At 46.4% G+C, this 14,948-nt stretch overlaps 1 protein-coding gene across 1 annotated transcript; it reads right to left on the reverse strand.

Moving 5' to 3' along the window:
• Window positions 1-10,353: 10,353 nt before the first annotated feature.
• LOC124708354 (60S ribosomal protein L23) lies at window positions 10,354-12,521 on the reverse strand. The gene is made up of 4 exons (XM_047240024.1): window positions 12,465-12,521; window positions 12,080-12,364; window positions 10,740-10,781; window positions 10,354-10,626 (listed from the first exon to the last, which is right to left on the reverse strand). Exons 1-4 carry the CDS (start codon window positions 12,475-12,477, stop codon window positions 10,544-10,546), a joined length of 423 nt encoding a protein of 140 aa, XP_047095980.1. The 5' UTR covers window positions 12,478-12,521; the 3' UTR covers window positions 10,354-10,543.
• Window positions 12,522-14,948: the final 2,427 nt, after the last annotated feature.

The raw sequence follows: 14,948 nt of genomic DNA on the forward strand, positions 1-14,948 counted from the left end.
CTCCGGGAGGTGGCCTGGATGCCAGGATGAAAGCTTGTGTCGCCATGTATCCGGCTTCTGGTGTTTTGGGAATAATATTCCCCCTCGTGTCAATCGACATAAAGGACATGTCGAGGTTTTGAACTAGGTTCTCCCTTTCAGCCTCAGGCATATTTTGCAACCGAGATCTTGCCCTATTTTGAGCTACTCTATGACTGTCTCCCGAAGTACCTGATTGTCGGCTCAACTCCGCTCTTCGCCTGCTTGACGCGGAAGCCGCGGCTTGCCTCCTATCCAGCTCAACTTTCTGTTTTTCAAGCTCCCGTCAGGCACGGGCGAGTCTATATTGATATGCTTGTAACTCTTCAGCTGTCGCAGTTACAGTCATTAGCTCTGTGCCATCAATAGCTCTTGCAACTCTATCCCACACTGCCTGCGGAAATTGCACCATCTCTCGTGTTCCAGGTCCGACATATTTGGTTCCCAAACCTCGCGTAAGATCAGCGGGATCGACGTACGGATTTCCCGCGTTATCGAAGTTCTCTGATGTCTCCTCCTGTGGTCGGCTTGTATCTTCGATTGCATAGATTTGATGGTATTTTGAATTTTGATCTTTGTCGGGATTGGTGACACCGTCATATAGATCGAAGAAGACCTCTCCCACAATAGTGGATTTGTCGATGAAGCTAAAGTTGTCGATGTTGTCCGAGTCGCTGCTTATATTGGAGTCCGCAGACGACTCGAAGGACATGTCGTCGAAGATCTTGGCGATCTTTTCGCTTGTTGTAGTTCTGACGAAACGTGGCGGCGAAATCTCCTCATCGCCTGTCTCGAACGATGATGACGAGTCCGAAAAATCGGAATCGACCACCGACAATCCCGACGAAGTCGGAACCTCGAGACGATACGATCCTTCTTTCTCGACGCGGAAGTGGAACCTTCCGAACGTCATCTCCATAGGCTCCTCCAGATACGCATATGCATCCAAACGGGAGGGCGGGTGAGGAACAAAATCGACTAGATCGGTTTCGATCTGTTTACCTCTATCCATCGCGTTGCTTGCTACCGAAGAAGTCGACGATCTTGAACGTGCCATCGAGATCAGCTCCTTGTCGCCTCTAATTCCCATAGACGGCGCCAATTGACAAGGTATTAACTTGTCAATTCCTACGGATTGTAGACTAGGGTTTAGTTAGAAGTAGAGGGCAAATAGATCTTGAGGGTTTTAGCCGGAAAAGTATTCGACTGCTAGAAAACTAGGGTTGTGTTGACAATGAAATCGATCCTCTCTTTGTCCCTCGACTCCCCCTTATATAGGAGGTGGAGCCGAGGGTTTCGTGATACACAAGTTTACAGATTCCGGGAGAATCTTTGAGTTCAACCCGTAAAGTTACAAATCTATCTATTTCCTAATACAATTCTATCTTTCCTTATCGATAACTAATTGGGCTTCCGAACTCCATATTCGTCGACTCGTGGGCCTTCAGTAAACCCCGGGTACCTTCTTCGGCAGGCCCATTGGGGATGCCTATGTCACTTGGTAGGTTAGAACAAACCAATAGAACCACTTCTTAGAGAGATCCTTGGGTAGAATCTAAGAAGTCAGAGATTGGTGATGGAGATCCAAACTAGAACTTGGATGAAAGAGGGGGAAGCCTTGAATCATCCATGAAGAGTAGAATCCCTCAAGAGTGCCTTGATACAAAAAAAAACATAGTTCTAGGGAGACAAAGCTCAAGTCTAATCTCAAATCTTGTCTAACCCTAATCCAGGTGGGGAATGAGATACATATAGCCGAGATTCGGAGCAGGGGTAATTTAGTCATTTTCACGGAATAAACATAGTCATAGGATGAAAAATAGACGGTTTAGATGAAGTCAACGCGGGTGGGGCCGGCAGTGCCGGGGTGAGCCCAGCGGCAGTGTCGGCCAGGCTTGCTGTTGCGTCTTCAGGAGGCATGGGCGGCAGTGTCGGCGGTTTGGGGCCGGCAGTGCCGGGGTGAGTAGGCCGGCAGTGCCGGTGGCTCGGGGCCGGCAGTGCCGGGGTGCATCGGCCGGTAGTGCCGGTTGGGTGAGGCCGGCAGTGCCGGGGTGTGTTGGCCGGTAGTGCCGGGGTGTCGAGGCCGGCAGTGCCGTCTCTGGGCGGTGGCCTCCGGCTGAAGCTCTTCTTCTCCTTCTTCCTTAACCGGTGTTGGGCCACCCTTGACGTACTCCTCTCGAGGCTCGTATCTGATGACACAAAGTATATTGGCATGAGATAGCATTCCATCCAAAGTAGTTTCAAGGTCGAGCGTCGAGAGGATTGAGTTCACCTTTTCATGTAGAGCTTTCACTCGGGCTCGAGTCATCGGTCCACTTGGGGACGTAGTTGGCCTTGGTGTATTGTCGTCCTTAGGCGGGGCTACATCATCTCCCCCCCCCCCCTTGGGAGAGAGTTGTCCTCGACTCTTGTTCCTCCTCATCTCCATGATAGGGTGAGATATCCGAGATGTTGAATGTGTTGTTCACCAAGTACTTGGAGGTTGGTATGTCGATGACGTAGGCTTTGTTGTTGATGTGCTTGAGGACCTTGAAGGGCCCATCTCCTCTTTGCTTAAGCTTGGAGTTGCGTCCATGAGGGAATCTTTCTTTTCGAAGGTGAATCCAAACGAGGTCTCCTTCTTCAAATATCCTTTCCTTCTTCTTGGTGTTGAGGCGGGTAGCTTGGTGAAGCACATGCTCTTGTATGGTGGCTCTTGTGTCTTCATGTAGTTTCTTCATGGTGGTGGTGCGCTTGTCGAAGTCCATGTTCGTCCTCTCATGAAGAGGTAGTGGGAGGATGTCGAGTGCTGTAGGAGGTTCGAATCCATAGACGATCATGAATGGACTCTGTGATGTTGTGGAGTGCTTGGCTCTATTGTAGGTGAACTCCGCGTGGGGGAGGCACTCTTCCCATGACTTCAAATTTTTCTTCACTCGTGCGTAGGAGCGTTGAGAGGCTTCGATTCACCACTCCCGTTTGTCCATACGTTTGCGGATGCGAGGATGACGAAAACAAGAGCTTCACTCCAAACTTTACCATGAGCGACGTCCATAGATAACTCATAAACTTGATGTCTCGATCCGACACAATGCTTGCCAGTATTCCGTGTAGACGAACAACTTCCCTGAAAAACAACGAAGCAATGTGTGAAGCATCATCGGTCTTATGGTATGGTACGAAATGAGCCATTTTAGAGAACCTATCCACTACCACAAATATTGAGTCATGACCATGTTTTGTTCTTGGTAATCCTAGTACAAAAGTCCATGCTTATATCCGACCAAGGAGCATATGGAATCGGTAAAGGCATATAAAGACCGTAAGGGTTGGTGGTAGACTTAGCTTGTAAGCATGTGGTGCACGGGTTGCATAGGCGCTCCACATATCGCTTCATCTCCGGCCAATAGTAATGGGTTGATAACATCGAGAGTGTCTTGTCGCGTCCAAAGTGTCCCATGAGACCACCTCCATGTGACTCTTGCAAAAGCAACTTACGAAGAGAAGACTCGGGTATGCAAATTTTGTTAGCTTTAAACAAGTAGCCATCATGCAAGTAGAAATCATCAAATCCTCTTTGAACAGAACACTTGTCAAAGATTGGTCCAAGAAAAAGAGTCGGAAGGGTAAAGTTCTTTGATCTCCTCAAGACCCAAAATATGAAAATCCAAGCGAGTGAGCAAAAGATTGTTCTTGCAGGAAAGAGCATCCGCGACCACATTGTCCTTTCCCTTTTTGTATTTGATGACATAAGGGAAAGACTCAATAAACTCAACCCACTTAGCATGTCTTTTGTTCAAATTGGTTTGACTTTTCAAGTACTTCAAAGACTCATGATCGGAATGAATAACAAACTCTTTTGGCCAAAGGTAGTGTTGCCAAATTTCAAGAACACGAACCAAAGCATAAATTTCCTTGTCATAAATAAGATAGTTGAGGCGTGTGCCGTCCAACTTCTCACTACAGTATGCCACGGGTTTTCCATCTTGCATAAGTACTCCACCAATCCCGAGTCCACTCGCATCACACTCAATCTCAAAAGTTTTTGCAAAGTTCGGAAGGACGAGAAGTGGTGCCTCGGTAAGGCGTTTCTTCAATTTGTCAAAAGAATTTTGTTGAGCCTTGCCCCACACAAATGGAACATTCTTTTGGTAAGCTCATTCAAAGGGCAAGCAATGGTGCTAAAGTCTTTCACAAAGCAGTGGTAGAAACCGGCAAGTCCATGGAAACTTCGAACTTGACCAACGGTGGTAGGCGTGGGCCAATTATGGATGGCGTCAACCTTCGAAGAGTCCACTTTAATTCCATTGGAGGAAACCACAAATCCAAGAAAAACCAATTTGTTTTGTGCAAATGTGCATTTGGGAAGATTTGCATAAAGATTCTCGTGGCGTAAGATGCATAAGACTTCTCTAACAAGTTGAACATGGTCCTCGAGATTTTTGCTATAAATGAGAATATCATCAAAGTAGACAACCACACTCTTGCCAATGAGAGGTCTCAAGATATGGTTCATAAAACGCATAAAAGTTGATGGAGCATTTGAAAGACCAAATGGCATGCCAAGCCATTCATAGAGACCAAGTTTGGTCTTGAAGGCCGTCTTCCATTCATCACGAATTTCCATGCGGATTTGGTGATAGCCACTACACAAATCTACCTTACAGAAAATCGTGGCACCACTCAACTCATCAAGCATGTCATCTAAACACGGAATGGGATGGAGGTATCGAACGGTAATGGCATTGATGGGGCGACAATCCATACACATTTGTTGCGTCTCATCCGGTTTAGGAACGAGAATCACCGGGACCGCACAAGGACTAAGGATTTCACGAACATACCCTTTAGCGAGGAGATCTTGTATTTGGCGTTGAATCTCCTTTGTGTCTTCGGGGTTGGTGCGGTAGGCGGTGCGGTTTGAAAGGAAAGCGCCGGGTATGAGGTCGATACGGTGTTCGATGCCCCGAAGCGGTGGTAGCCCATGAGGTAGCTCGTCGAGGAAGACATCATGAAACTCCTTCAAAAGAGACAACAAAGACGAAGGAATGTTGGTTAAGTCGTTAGTCTCCGACAATGGCCCCTTGCAAATGAGCACATAGTGCAAAGTGGTGGACTGGTTTTCTTGCACTTCTCTCCACTCGCTTTTTGTGGCTAGGAGGACACTCTTTATCTCACTCATGTATGGCTTGTGGCGCTCACTCTCTTTTTGGTGGGTCGCTCCCTCTCCTCTCAAGTCACTATGGTGGATGTGTTGTTGTGCCCTCGCTAAAACCTTCGCATTATCCGCGATGATTTGGCTAGAAGTCATTGGGCGAAGCTCGAACTTCTTATCCTTGACCTTGAAGGTGTAGACATTTGAGTGTCCATAATGTATTGCCTTGTTGTCATATTGCCAAGGGCGGCCAAGCAACATGTGGCACACCATCATGGGCACCACGTCACACTCAACGATGTCTTCATAAGGGCCTATCTTGAAGTTGACGGTGACGGTGTGTTGTATCTTGACATTGCCTTTGTCACTCAACCATTGGACATGGTATGGGTGTGGGTGCTTGCGGAGTGTGAGGTTGAGCTTCTCACACATTTTGGTGCTTGCTAAGTTGTGACAACTTCCTCCATCTATGATGACCTTGATTGACTTCCCTCCGATACCGGCACGGGTTTGGAATATGTTGCACCGTTGGTCTTCTATAGCTTGTGGTTGAGTCGTGAGCACCCTTGTGACCACAAGTGAGGGACTTGTGTCATGTACACATAGGAGAGGGTCTTCTCCACTTTCTTCATCGTAATGTTCCTCATTAGCTAAGGAGGCTTGCACAAGTGCTTCATATTCACCTTCACTTAGCGTCTCTATGTCGCCATTCTCCATAGTGATCATGACCTTGGTATTCTTACACTCGAAGGACTTGTGGCCTTGTGTTCCACATTTGAAACAAGTGACATTGGATGGTCCCGTAGAGGCCTTTGAGGAGGCAGTGGAAGTCACTGGTTGCTTCATGTGACTTTGGATAGTCGTTTGCTTGGATGGTGTAGAGGAAATGGAAGGCTTGGCACTTGTTGAAGGAGAGGTTGTAGCGAGCTTGGAGGCGAAGTAGGATTTGGACTTGGAGTACTTGATGTCCTCATTCACTTGATGCTCGGCCTTGGAAGCTTGGTGTACCAACTCAACCATGTTGGAGTACGGTTGGAATTCAACGATCTTCTTGATTGGGAAATTTAGGCCATTGAAGAACCTAGCAATAGTTTGGTTCTCGGATTCTTGGATGTTGGCTCGCATCATAGTAAACTCCATCTCCTTGTAGAACTTCTCGATGGTCTTGGTGCCTTGCTTCAATTTTTGGAGTTTGTTGAAGAGGTCGGTCTTGTAGTGTACGGGTACAAAACAAGCTTGCATATCCTCCTTCATCTCTTCCCAAGTGTCAATTGGGTCTTCACCCTTTTCTTCCCTTAGGGTGACCACTTGCTCCCACCATGTGTTCGCATAGTCTTCAAACTCAAGAGATGCCATGGCCACTTTCTTGGCACCGGAGTAGTTGTGTATGCGGAAGATCTTGTCAACCTTGAGTGCCCATGAGAGATAAGCCTTGACGTCGTCTTCACCTTTGAACTTGGGCATGTTGAACTTGAGCTTGCCATACATGTTCTCTTCATCTTCCAAGTTCCGTCGGCGAAGGCGGATTCCTTCATCTCTTGCGGCTTGAGGTGGGTGAGGAGGTCTTCCACGGCCAACCATAGCATTGGGTTGGTGTTGGAGATGAACACTAGCTTCACTTTGTTCGCGATGATGGTGTTGTCGAAGGTCTTGATGAGGTTGTTGAGGTTGTTGACGTGGATGATTCCGGAGATCACGCCTCGGTTGAGCTTGATGACCTTGGTCTTGAGCATCAACATGTGGCTCAAGATGATGTGCCGGTTCCATGGTGTGGATGATGTTGTCGTGGGGTTGGTCGTCACGCCCATGGTGAGCATGGCGATCATGTTGATGGCGGTCATGGTGTAGTGCTTCTTCTTGTGGATGACATTCATGGGGACGAGCATGGCGATGAAACTCTCCTCGCCTCGAGTTGGAGCATGAGTCTTCATGGCGATCATGTGGTCGGCGAAGTCGATGATGGTCTCCTTGCCTTGAGTTTGAGCTTGAGGACGTATGACGATCATGAGAGTAGTAATCTTGTGACGAGCTTGACGATGATGAAGTAGAGCGGTGTCGGCGATGACGACCCAAGTTGTTGATGGCACGCTCAAGGCTATCTATGTGCCGCTCCATGTTCGCATCATTTGCCGCCATTTGATCATTCAAATTGTCCGTAGCTTCATGAAGTAGAGACATATCTTGGTTCACAACGGTGAAGTTGTGCGCCACTTCTTCATATTGCTCGTCAATGCGCGTCTCAAACAAGGTGAGTTGCACCTTGAACTCTTGGCGTTGAGTCCATAGGTTGTGTTGTGTAACCAACCTCTCGTTGTTGTGGAGGACTCCGTCTTCCTTCGCTTTATCTCCGCTCCTATCCATGATATCAAGGCAATAGCTATATGTTGGTGGTTAGTGGAGGAAACTACTTTCGAGTCTCACCTTGAAGTGATGGAATTGGGTCAACTAACGATACCGAGAGCAAATCGATTTGTGTTGGGGAACTCACACAAAAACACACGCAAAAGCTAGCAAATATGGTGGTAGGTGAGGATGGTGTAAAGCCAAATGATGAAATCCGATATCAAGTGTATTGTTAAAAGTGGGTAAGTTCCAAAAATCAAATGTCTGAATGGTGATCACGGAAACACGAATGATGTGGAACACACACACGAGATGATTGGGGTTAGTGCGACCAAGGAACGAGTGGAAAAACAAGAAGGTCTAAAAAGACCGGCTCGGTGTCACACTAACACAAGAAGAGATCAAAGCTTTGGTTGCAAGTTGAGAGACAACAAGATTCACACGCGACCTCTCTTGTCTTCTCTCTCTTTTGCTTAAAAGCTTTTTACTCTTTTGTATATGGTGGCACTTGCACGCGTTTGCTCTTTTTTTTCTTTTCCGGCTTTTCTCACTCTTTGGTCGGTTAGCCTTGCTTTTGCTATGTTTCCGCACGAGTGTCTTGCTTATAAGCTTTACTCCACACTACACACACAACCTCACAATTGGGGGCACGTGCAATGTCTCGCAACACTTGGTAAGCAATGCCCGATAGGATAGGTCGCAAAAGGAAGAGGGGCTACAAGGCTACGCAAGTTATACCTAATGGGTTGTAGGCGGTGATGATCACTCAACTTGCGATGGTGGTGGTGGTGGGTGTCAAAGTACGTTTGGAGATCCGGGGTGCCGAAGTTGTCTTCGCTTTTGCGTCTTCGCTGCGGTGTTAGGGTATACAACAAGAAACCAAACACAAAAGTGAAGTCGTGGTCGAAATGGAGCTGGTTGAGCAGTGTTGGCTCTTGGCGGCAGTGCCGGCCTTGGTGGGGCGGCAGTGCCGGTCTGGGCGGCAGTACCGGCCTTGAGGTGGCGGCAGTGCCGGTCCCTGATGAACAGCTCGACTTGTTCTTCGCGAAAACGGACCAATTTCGACCAAATCGACGAAAGTCGATGGAATTGGGGGTGAAGAAGTGGGGGAAAATAGTAGATCAACCGTAGGAACATGAAATCAATGGATCAAAACCACTCAAAACGCAATAAAATCGCAGATCCGACCGAAGGCAATTTCGGGCTATTTTTGGGATTTTTTGGAAATTATTTTGGGGTGAAATTGGGTGGGTGGAGGGTCAAATCCGTGCAAACCAAGAGTGCTGATACCATTTGATGAGGCCTAAGGGCTAGGGAGTGCCCAGATCTCACGAATTTGACCAAGTGTGTGGATGGGAAGGAGTGGAAATGGGAAGAACACACACAAAACTCAAATCAAAACACACACAACCCAATAAAAACCAAATTTACTCCCTCGGTAGGTTAGACCAAGCCAATAGAACCACTTCTTAGAGGGACCCTTGGGTAGAATCTAAGAAGTGAGAGATTGGTGATGGAGATCCAAGCTAGAACTTGGATGAAAGAGGGGGAAGCCTTGAATCATCCATGAAGAGTAGAATCCCTCAAGAGTGCCTTGATACAAAAAACATAGTTCTAGGGAGACAAAGCTCAAGTCTAATCTCAAATTTTGTCTAACCCTAATCCTGGTGGGAAATGAGATACATATAGCCCAGATTCGAAGCAGGGGTAATTTAGTCATTTGCACGGAATAAACATAGCCATAGGATGAAAAATAGACGGTTCCGATGAAGTCAACACGGGTGGGGCCGGTAGTGCCGGGGTGAGCCCAATGACAGTGCCGGCCAGGCTTGTTGTTGTGTCTTCAGGAGGCTTGGGCGGTAGTGTCGGCGGTTTGGGGCCCGCAGTGCCAGGGTGAGTAGGCCGGCAGTGCCGGTGGCTCGGGGCCGGCAGTGCCGGGGTGCATCGGCCGGCAGTGTCTGGGTGTGTTGGCCGGTAGTGCCGGGGTGTCAAGGCCGGCAGTGTCGGCCCTAGGCGGTGGCCTCCGGCTGAAGCTCTTCTTCTCCTTCTTCCTTAACCGGTGTTGGGCCACCCTTGACGTACTCCTCTCGAGGTTCGTATCTGATGACACAAAGTATATTGGCATGAGGTAGCATTCCATCCAAAGTAGTTTCAAGGTCAAGCGTCGAGAGGATTGAGTTCACCTTTTCATGTAGAGCTTTCACTCGGGCTCGAGTCATCGGTCCACTTGGGGACGTAGTTGGTCTTGGTGTAGTGTCTTCCTTAGACGGGGCTACATCAGTGCGGGTTCACCCTCGACGTCAAGCGCGCGAACCCAACTCCAGCGCGGCAGGGAGGACATATATCAAAGGACAGATATCGCCAGAGCGTTGGATCAAGATTTTTTTTATTGAGGACCAGGTTTGAGAAGAACAAAAAGCTTAGTGTACAATGGTGATATATTAGTAGTGTCACGTAGGATAAATGCTGAGGTAGAGAAGAGAGAATGTTGAAAAAAGGATTTTGCCTTCTCTTAATTAAGAGATGATCTTTTAATACAATCTCTGGCCGCAAATTTAGGATATCTGATTACGAGAGATAAGACTAAAAATTATACTGTTATTATATCTAAATTACGTGGCGGCAGTAACTCCAAAAGGCCCGTCGAGGATATAGTCCCTCCACATCGACATTGGTATACATCAGTCTGCGAGGGATTGGGCACAACAGGGCATAACCGCGTCCTCTACTCCTGTCAATGCTCATCAGCTGAGGGACGGATCAACTGTCACTAGCGAAGGGACGCATCAGCTGTCACTGTCAGTGCCTCCGGACAGAAAACTAAAAGCAAAAGGGGGTTTCCCCTCGAGAGAACTAAAAGATTAAAGATTGTCTCGATAAATATCTGGCAAACAAATATTTCAGGTGCATATATCATCCACTACAAAACTGAAACTACCCTAACATTGTATCATATCCAAAACAAGCTCTCAGACAATAACATTTGCTACACTAGCAATCAGCACAAAATTGCAACCATGCAAACATGATATCATCTTGAACAAACTCTCAGACAATGGCATTTGCAGCACTAGCGATCCTAGGCCAGAGGTCAGCACACTCCTTACCGATTGGCCCAGTAATAGCAGATCCTGCAAAGATAATAGAGAACGTGACAAGTTAACACGCAAGCAGCACTACTGTAGCTTCAAACGCTATATAGGACAATGGTGGTCCCAATAATACAATCTCATCCTTTGCTTACCTTTCATCTCACCCTTAGGATTCACAATCACCCCAGCATTATCTGCAAATAAGATATATCATCACGGTTAAGTCGATAAGCTCTGTAATTTGGGAAAACACACAAGAAATTGTAGATAAATATGGATACTATTCTCCATGCCACTGCACTTCAGATGCGATACATCATGGAACTCGAAATGCTCTTGTAGTACATAACAATGTGTTCTTATTGCACTGCAAACACCCAAAAGGATCTAAAAGGAAAAAAAAATGATATCTCCTACCAAAGTTGCAAAGATAAATAAGATAGTGTTCAAGATTAGATAACTGAAGTATGTATGAGCAGCAAATTCTAATGAAGAAAACAAATAATCTGCATGACTATTTAGTTGTGTATAAAGAAGAAAGTGCATCTGAAAAAAGAGAAACAGACAAAGTAATAAAGCAGAAGGGGCCATGTTGTGAAATGTAAGTCCCATGGCAAGTCCCAAAGTTCCAGTGCAGCAATGCCGCTACCTAAGGTAGATGGAATATGAGATTATGTTCCAGACAGATGGAACTCCTATGAAGACTAGTCTTTAAAGGAAACCTCAACGCCCAGAAGGATTCTTTTGTGAAGTTTACTTAGAAATATGCAAACATTAAAAGTTAGCTCCAGTTATAGAAAGATCTCATTGTCCATCCATCACCAAGTAGCTTCATAATATTCAGTACAAATCAAAACGAAATGAAAAAGAACAGAACAAGTAATGTCGTTTCAGCCAGGTCTGATTTACCAACGCAGCAACTGAAGTTACAATGCTCAATGACAATGGCACGCTTATGAAAAGATTTGCAGACAGCATGTTTCAAAAACAATAGCAGCTACAATCAAACAGAGAAAGGTTGTGCTCCATGTAACAATGTGCATAACAGTGACAACTGCGTAAAAGATAACTCTAGTGGGAAGGTTTGTTTAAACATTTTATTGCAGTATCCAGAAATCATGCATTGTTTCCTAAAGAGATTCAATGGACTCACGCCTATCATCACTTTGGGTGGTGTAGTGTTGTCTTTCACGAACTACTCTTAACTCCTCGATCAAATAGGGTGAGTCATGGATGGCAAGCATTCAGAATTTCGTATTATAAGGTCTAATCCAGAAACCACTCGAATAACTTTTTGTCTGGTCAGTTGTCACTACTTCAAGCAATCAGATAAAATGCCACGCGACCAGAGTAATATTACAAACAAGACGTATCGGCATGATTAATGCAACAACAAACAACCATCGAAGAGCATAGCAGGAGATGAAACAGCAGGACCATAGAATTATCAGCACTACCGATTGCATTACGCACACATGGGAAGCATCGTTACCTTCGAAGTACATGAAGACACCGTCCTTTCGGCGCCATGGCTTGCGCTGGCGCACGACGACCGCCGGCATGACCTTCTTCCTGAGATCGGGCTTGCCCTTCTTGACGGTGGCCATGACCATGTCGCCAACGCAGGCCGACGGCAGCCGGTTGAGCCTGCCCTTGATGCCCTTCACGGAGATGATGTAGAGGTTCTTGGCGCCAGTGTTGTCCGCGCAGTTTATCGTCGCTGCCACCGGCAGACCCAGCGACATCCGGAACTTGTTTCCGGCCGACCCTCCCCTCCCTGTTCAATTTTCCACAACATGAGCGCAAACTAGGTTAGCGGAAACCCTGAAATGAGGAAGAAGTAGCAGAACGGGGCGGGGAGAGGTTGCCGCACGTACCTCGCTTCGACATGGCGGCGACCCCGGCGGCGCTTGCTGGAGGCGGTAGCGCGAAGAGTTATGTCCAGCTTAGGGTTTTGCTGGCTCTGGTTCATTATATTGATGAGTGAGCTATGTGGGCTTCGATCCTTGGGCTCATGATTTGCGTCAGGCCCGAGACGACCGGGCACAGCGCCCAATAGGCCTATTCGGGTTGCTCTTCTGGCCGAGCTTGGAGGGGGTGCTAGAGGCCTAGAGAGCCTTTGCCAGCCCATCACTAGTCGTCTTGGTAATTTTTCGTGGAAATGCCTGGAAGGCTAGATAAATAGGAGTGCATACATGGGAAACGTATCACGTGAAAATTGACAGATTCTGTAAATCTGAAAATCGTTACCGCGACCGTTGGATCATGCACGAAGACTTAGATTCTGCACCACCATCCCATCTTCGTCTATACTGCAACACGCAGTGACGAAGCTTGGGTCGATTCTTTGGGGTGCCAAATGGGCTGAGAATGGCAAAATTACATGATTTTGGGCCAAATCCATACAATCTCTTCATGGGCTGGGGGCGGCGCCCACCTGACTTGGTTGTAGCTTTGCCATTGGCAACATGCCTCTTGATAACGTAGTCTTCTCACTCTCTCGTCCTTCTCTCAGAACCTACCATTCTCTCTCCCTCAGCGAAAAGGCGTGCTTGAGTTTCCTTCTATTACCTACATCCTAGCACCTCCCAATCTAGTTGTTGCCCTAGGATTCGTCCTCCATAGAGATCAGCATATTGTTCTAAACGAGGTCTATTTTGTTGTTGCTTTTTCGATTTTGGATCTTGTTCTTAGAGGAAAAGTCCATCTCGACTAAAACTGCAATTTCTTTGTTGCTTGAATGTAATTAATTTCCTGGGTCCTAGGAGGTTTTTAGCTCCAAAGGGACTGCATACGCAGGTTTCATATTCAAAAAGTAGAGGATCCAAATTCTTGGGTTCTTCTAGTGATGAACATTGAGATTCGATTTTCTACTCTGAATGGTACACCAAAGCTTAACTAGTTTGGATGTTCTTCAGATTGAAACAACTAAAAGAAGATTCAATTTTTTCTCCAAGTGTGTATGCGTTAGTTGGTCTTTGGATCCATGGCACACATCCATTGATAAGTGAACACATGCAGGGGCAAACTTTGCAGAATGTACCTTAGCTCCAGGGGTTTTCTGTATAAACATGTGGTGGTGGGGGTGTAACGTCTGGCCGGTGATAATAATCTAGTGGTTCAAATATAAAATTTTCAGATTTTCAGGAAGCAACCTATTTCCACCTGATACGCCCCCTACGTACATGTCTAGAGGCCTTATTCGTGCATATGAATTGTGTATCATTTAGATCCTATGAGAATTTTCGTATATTAATTATTTTATTCATAGGAACTAATCCTATAAAAATCAAATTCTATAGGACAAAATATTAGGTATATGTCATGAAAAATACTTCTGTACAATCAAAGAGAATTCATCTTTTCATAGATTTCAAGTAGGTGTGCCATACCAATCTTATACTTTTTATGTTCCTATATTTCTTCCTAGCCTATGAATTGAAGGAGCCCTTAGACTAAACGCTTGAAATGACCCCCTTTTTAAAAATTTAAAAAATCCATCAATCGTGTTAGAAGTACAAGCGAACTAACAACATAAAATAAAAGAAAAGTATGGGGATACAAGTTTGAAATGTAAGCACAAAAATGTAGTTAGCTAAATACCGAAAGATAGGAAATCTAACAAGTCTTCATCTTAATATGGCAGAAATGAATCTTCGAGCACCTAGGCACCCCACCAAAGAAATGCACCGGATCAGATCAGCACCTCAAAGCATATTGGCTCATAGAAGACCACCAACACCCATGCCACCATCACACTGCACCATTTAGAAGCCGCATCTTCAAGTTTAGAGAAGTGTAGAGCTTCATGGCAACGACTCCATGAAGAAAAATGGTGCTCAAGAGCGTCGCCTTTGACGACACATGACAAACAGCCACGCTTTCGCGAAAGCTCCAACACCCACCTCAAGAAGCACATATGGATTTTCCCAAGCAACAAAGATAGCATCTAATTGGTGAAAAACACCAGTATCCTACATGTGGCATTGCACTAGCCTTGATAACCCCTATGCTCGAGGGCAGCCATGCAAACCGGGAAGCACACCGTTTATAAGAAGACGAGCTACTCTACGTTGGGAATCAACAAGGGATCCCAAGGAGGAACTTGGAGGAAATGCATGTATGGCACATGGAGGAAGCAATCGACAATAGGGTTGCCATCATGGCCACACCTCTAGTGATGTGAACGGCGCCCACATGCATCGTCAACCATGCGATGCTTTCGCATACCCACGAACCACTAGCATGCGTCTCTACCAAACAAAGTAGGAGGGAACCAAACCAATCTTACCGCTAGCACACCCGTTGAGTGCGGACGGACGTCCGTCCTCAGGGAAAGCAGAGATCGAAATAGGCCGCAT

The sequence above is a fragment of the Lolium rigidum genome, chromosome 4, assembly GCF_022539505.1.
Source record: "Lolium rigidum isolate FL_2022 chromosome 4, APGP_CSIRO_Lrig_0.1, whole genome shotgun sequence".
NCBI classification, from domain to species: Eukaryota; Viridiplantae; Streptophyta; class Magnoliopsida; order Poales; family Poaceae; genus Lolium; species Lolium rigidum.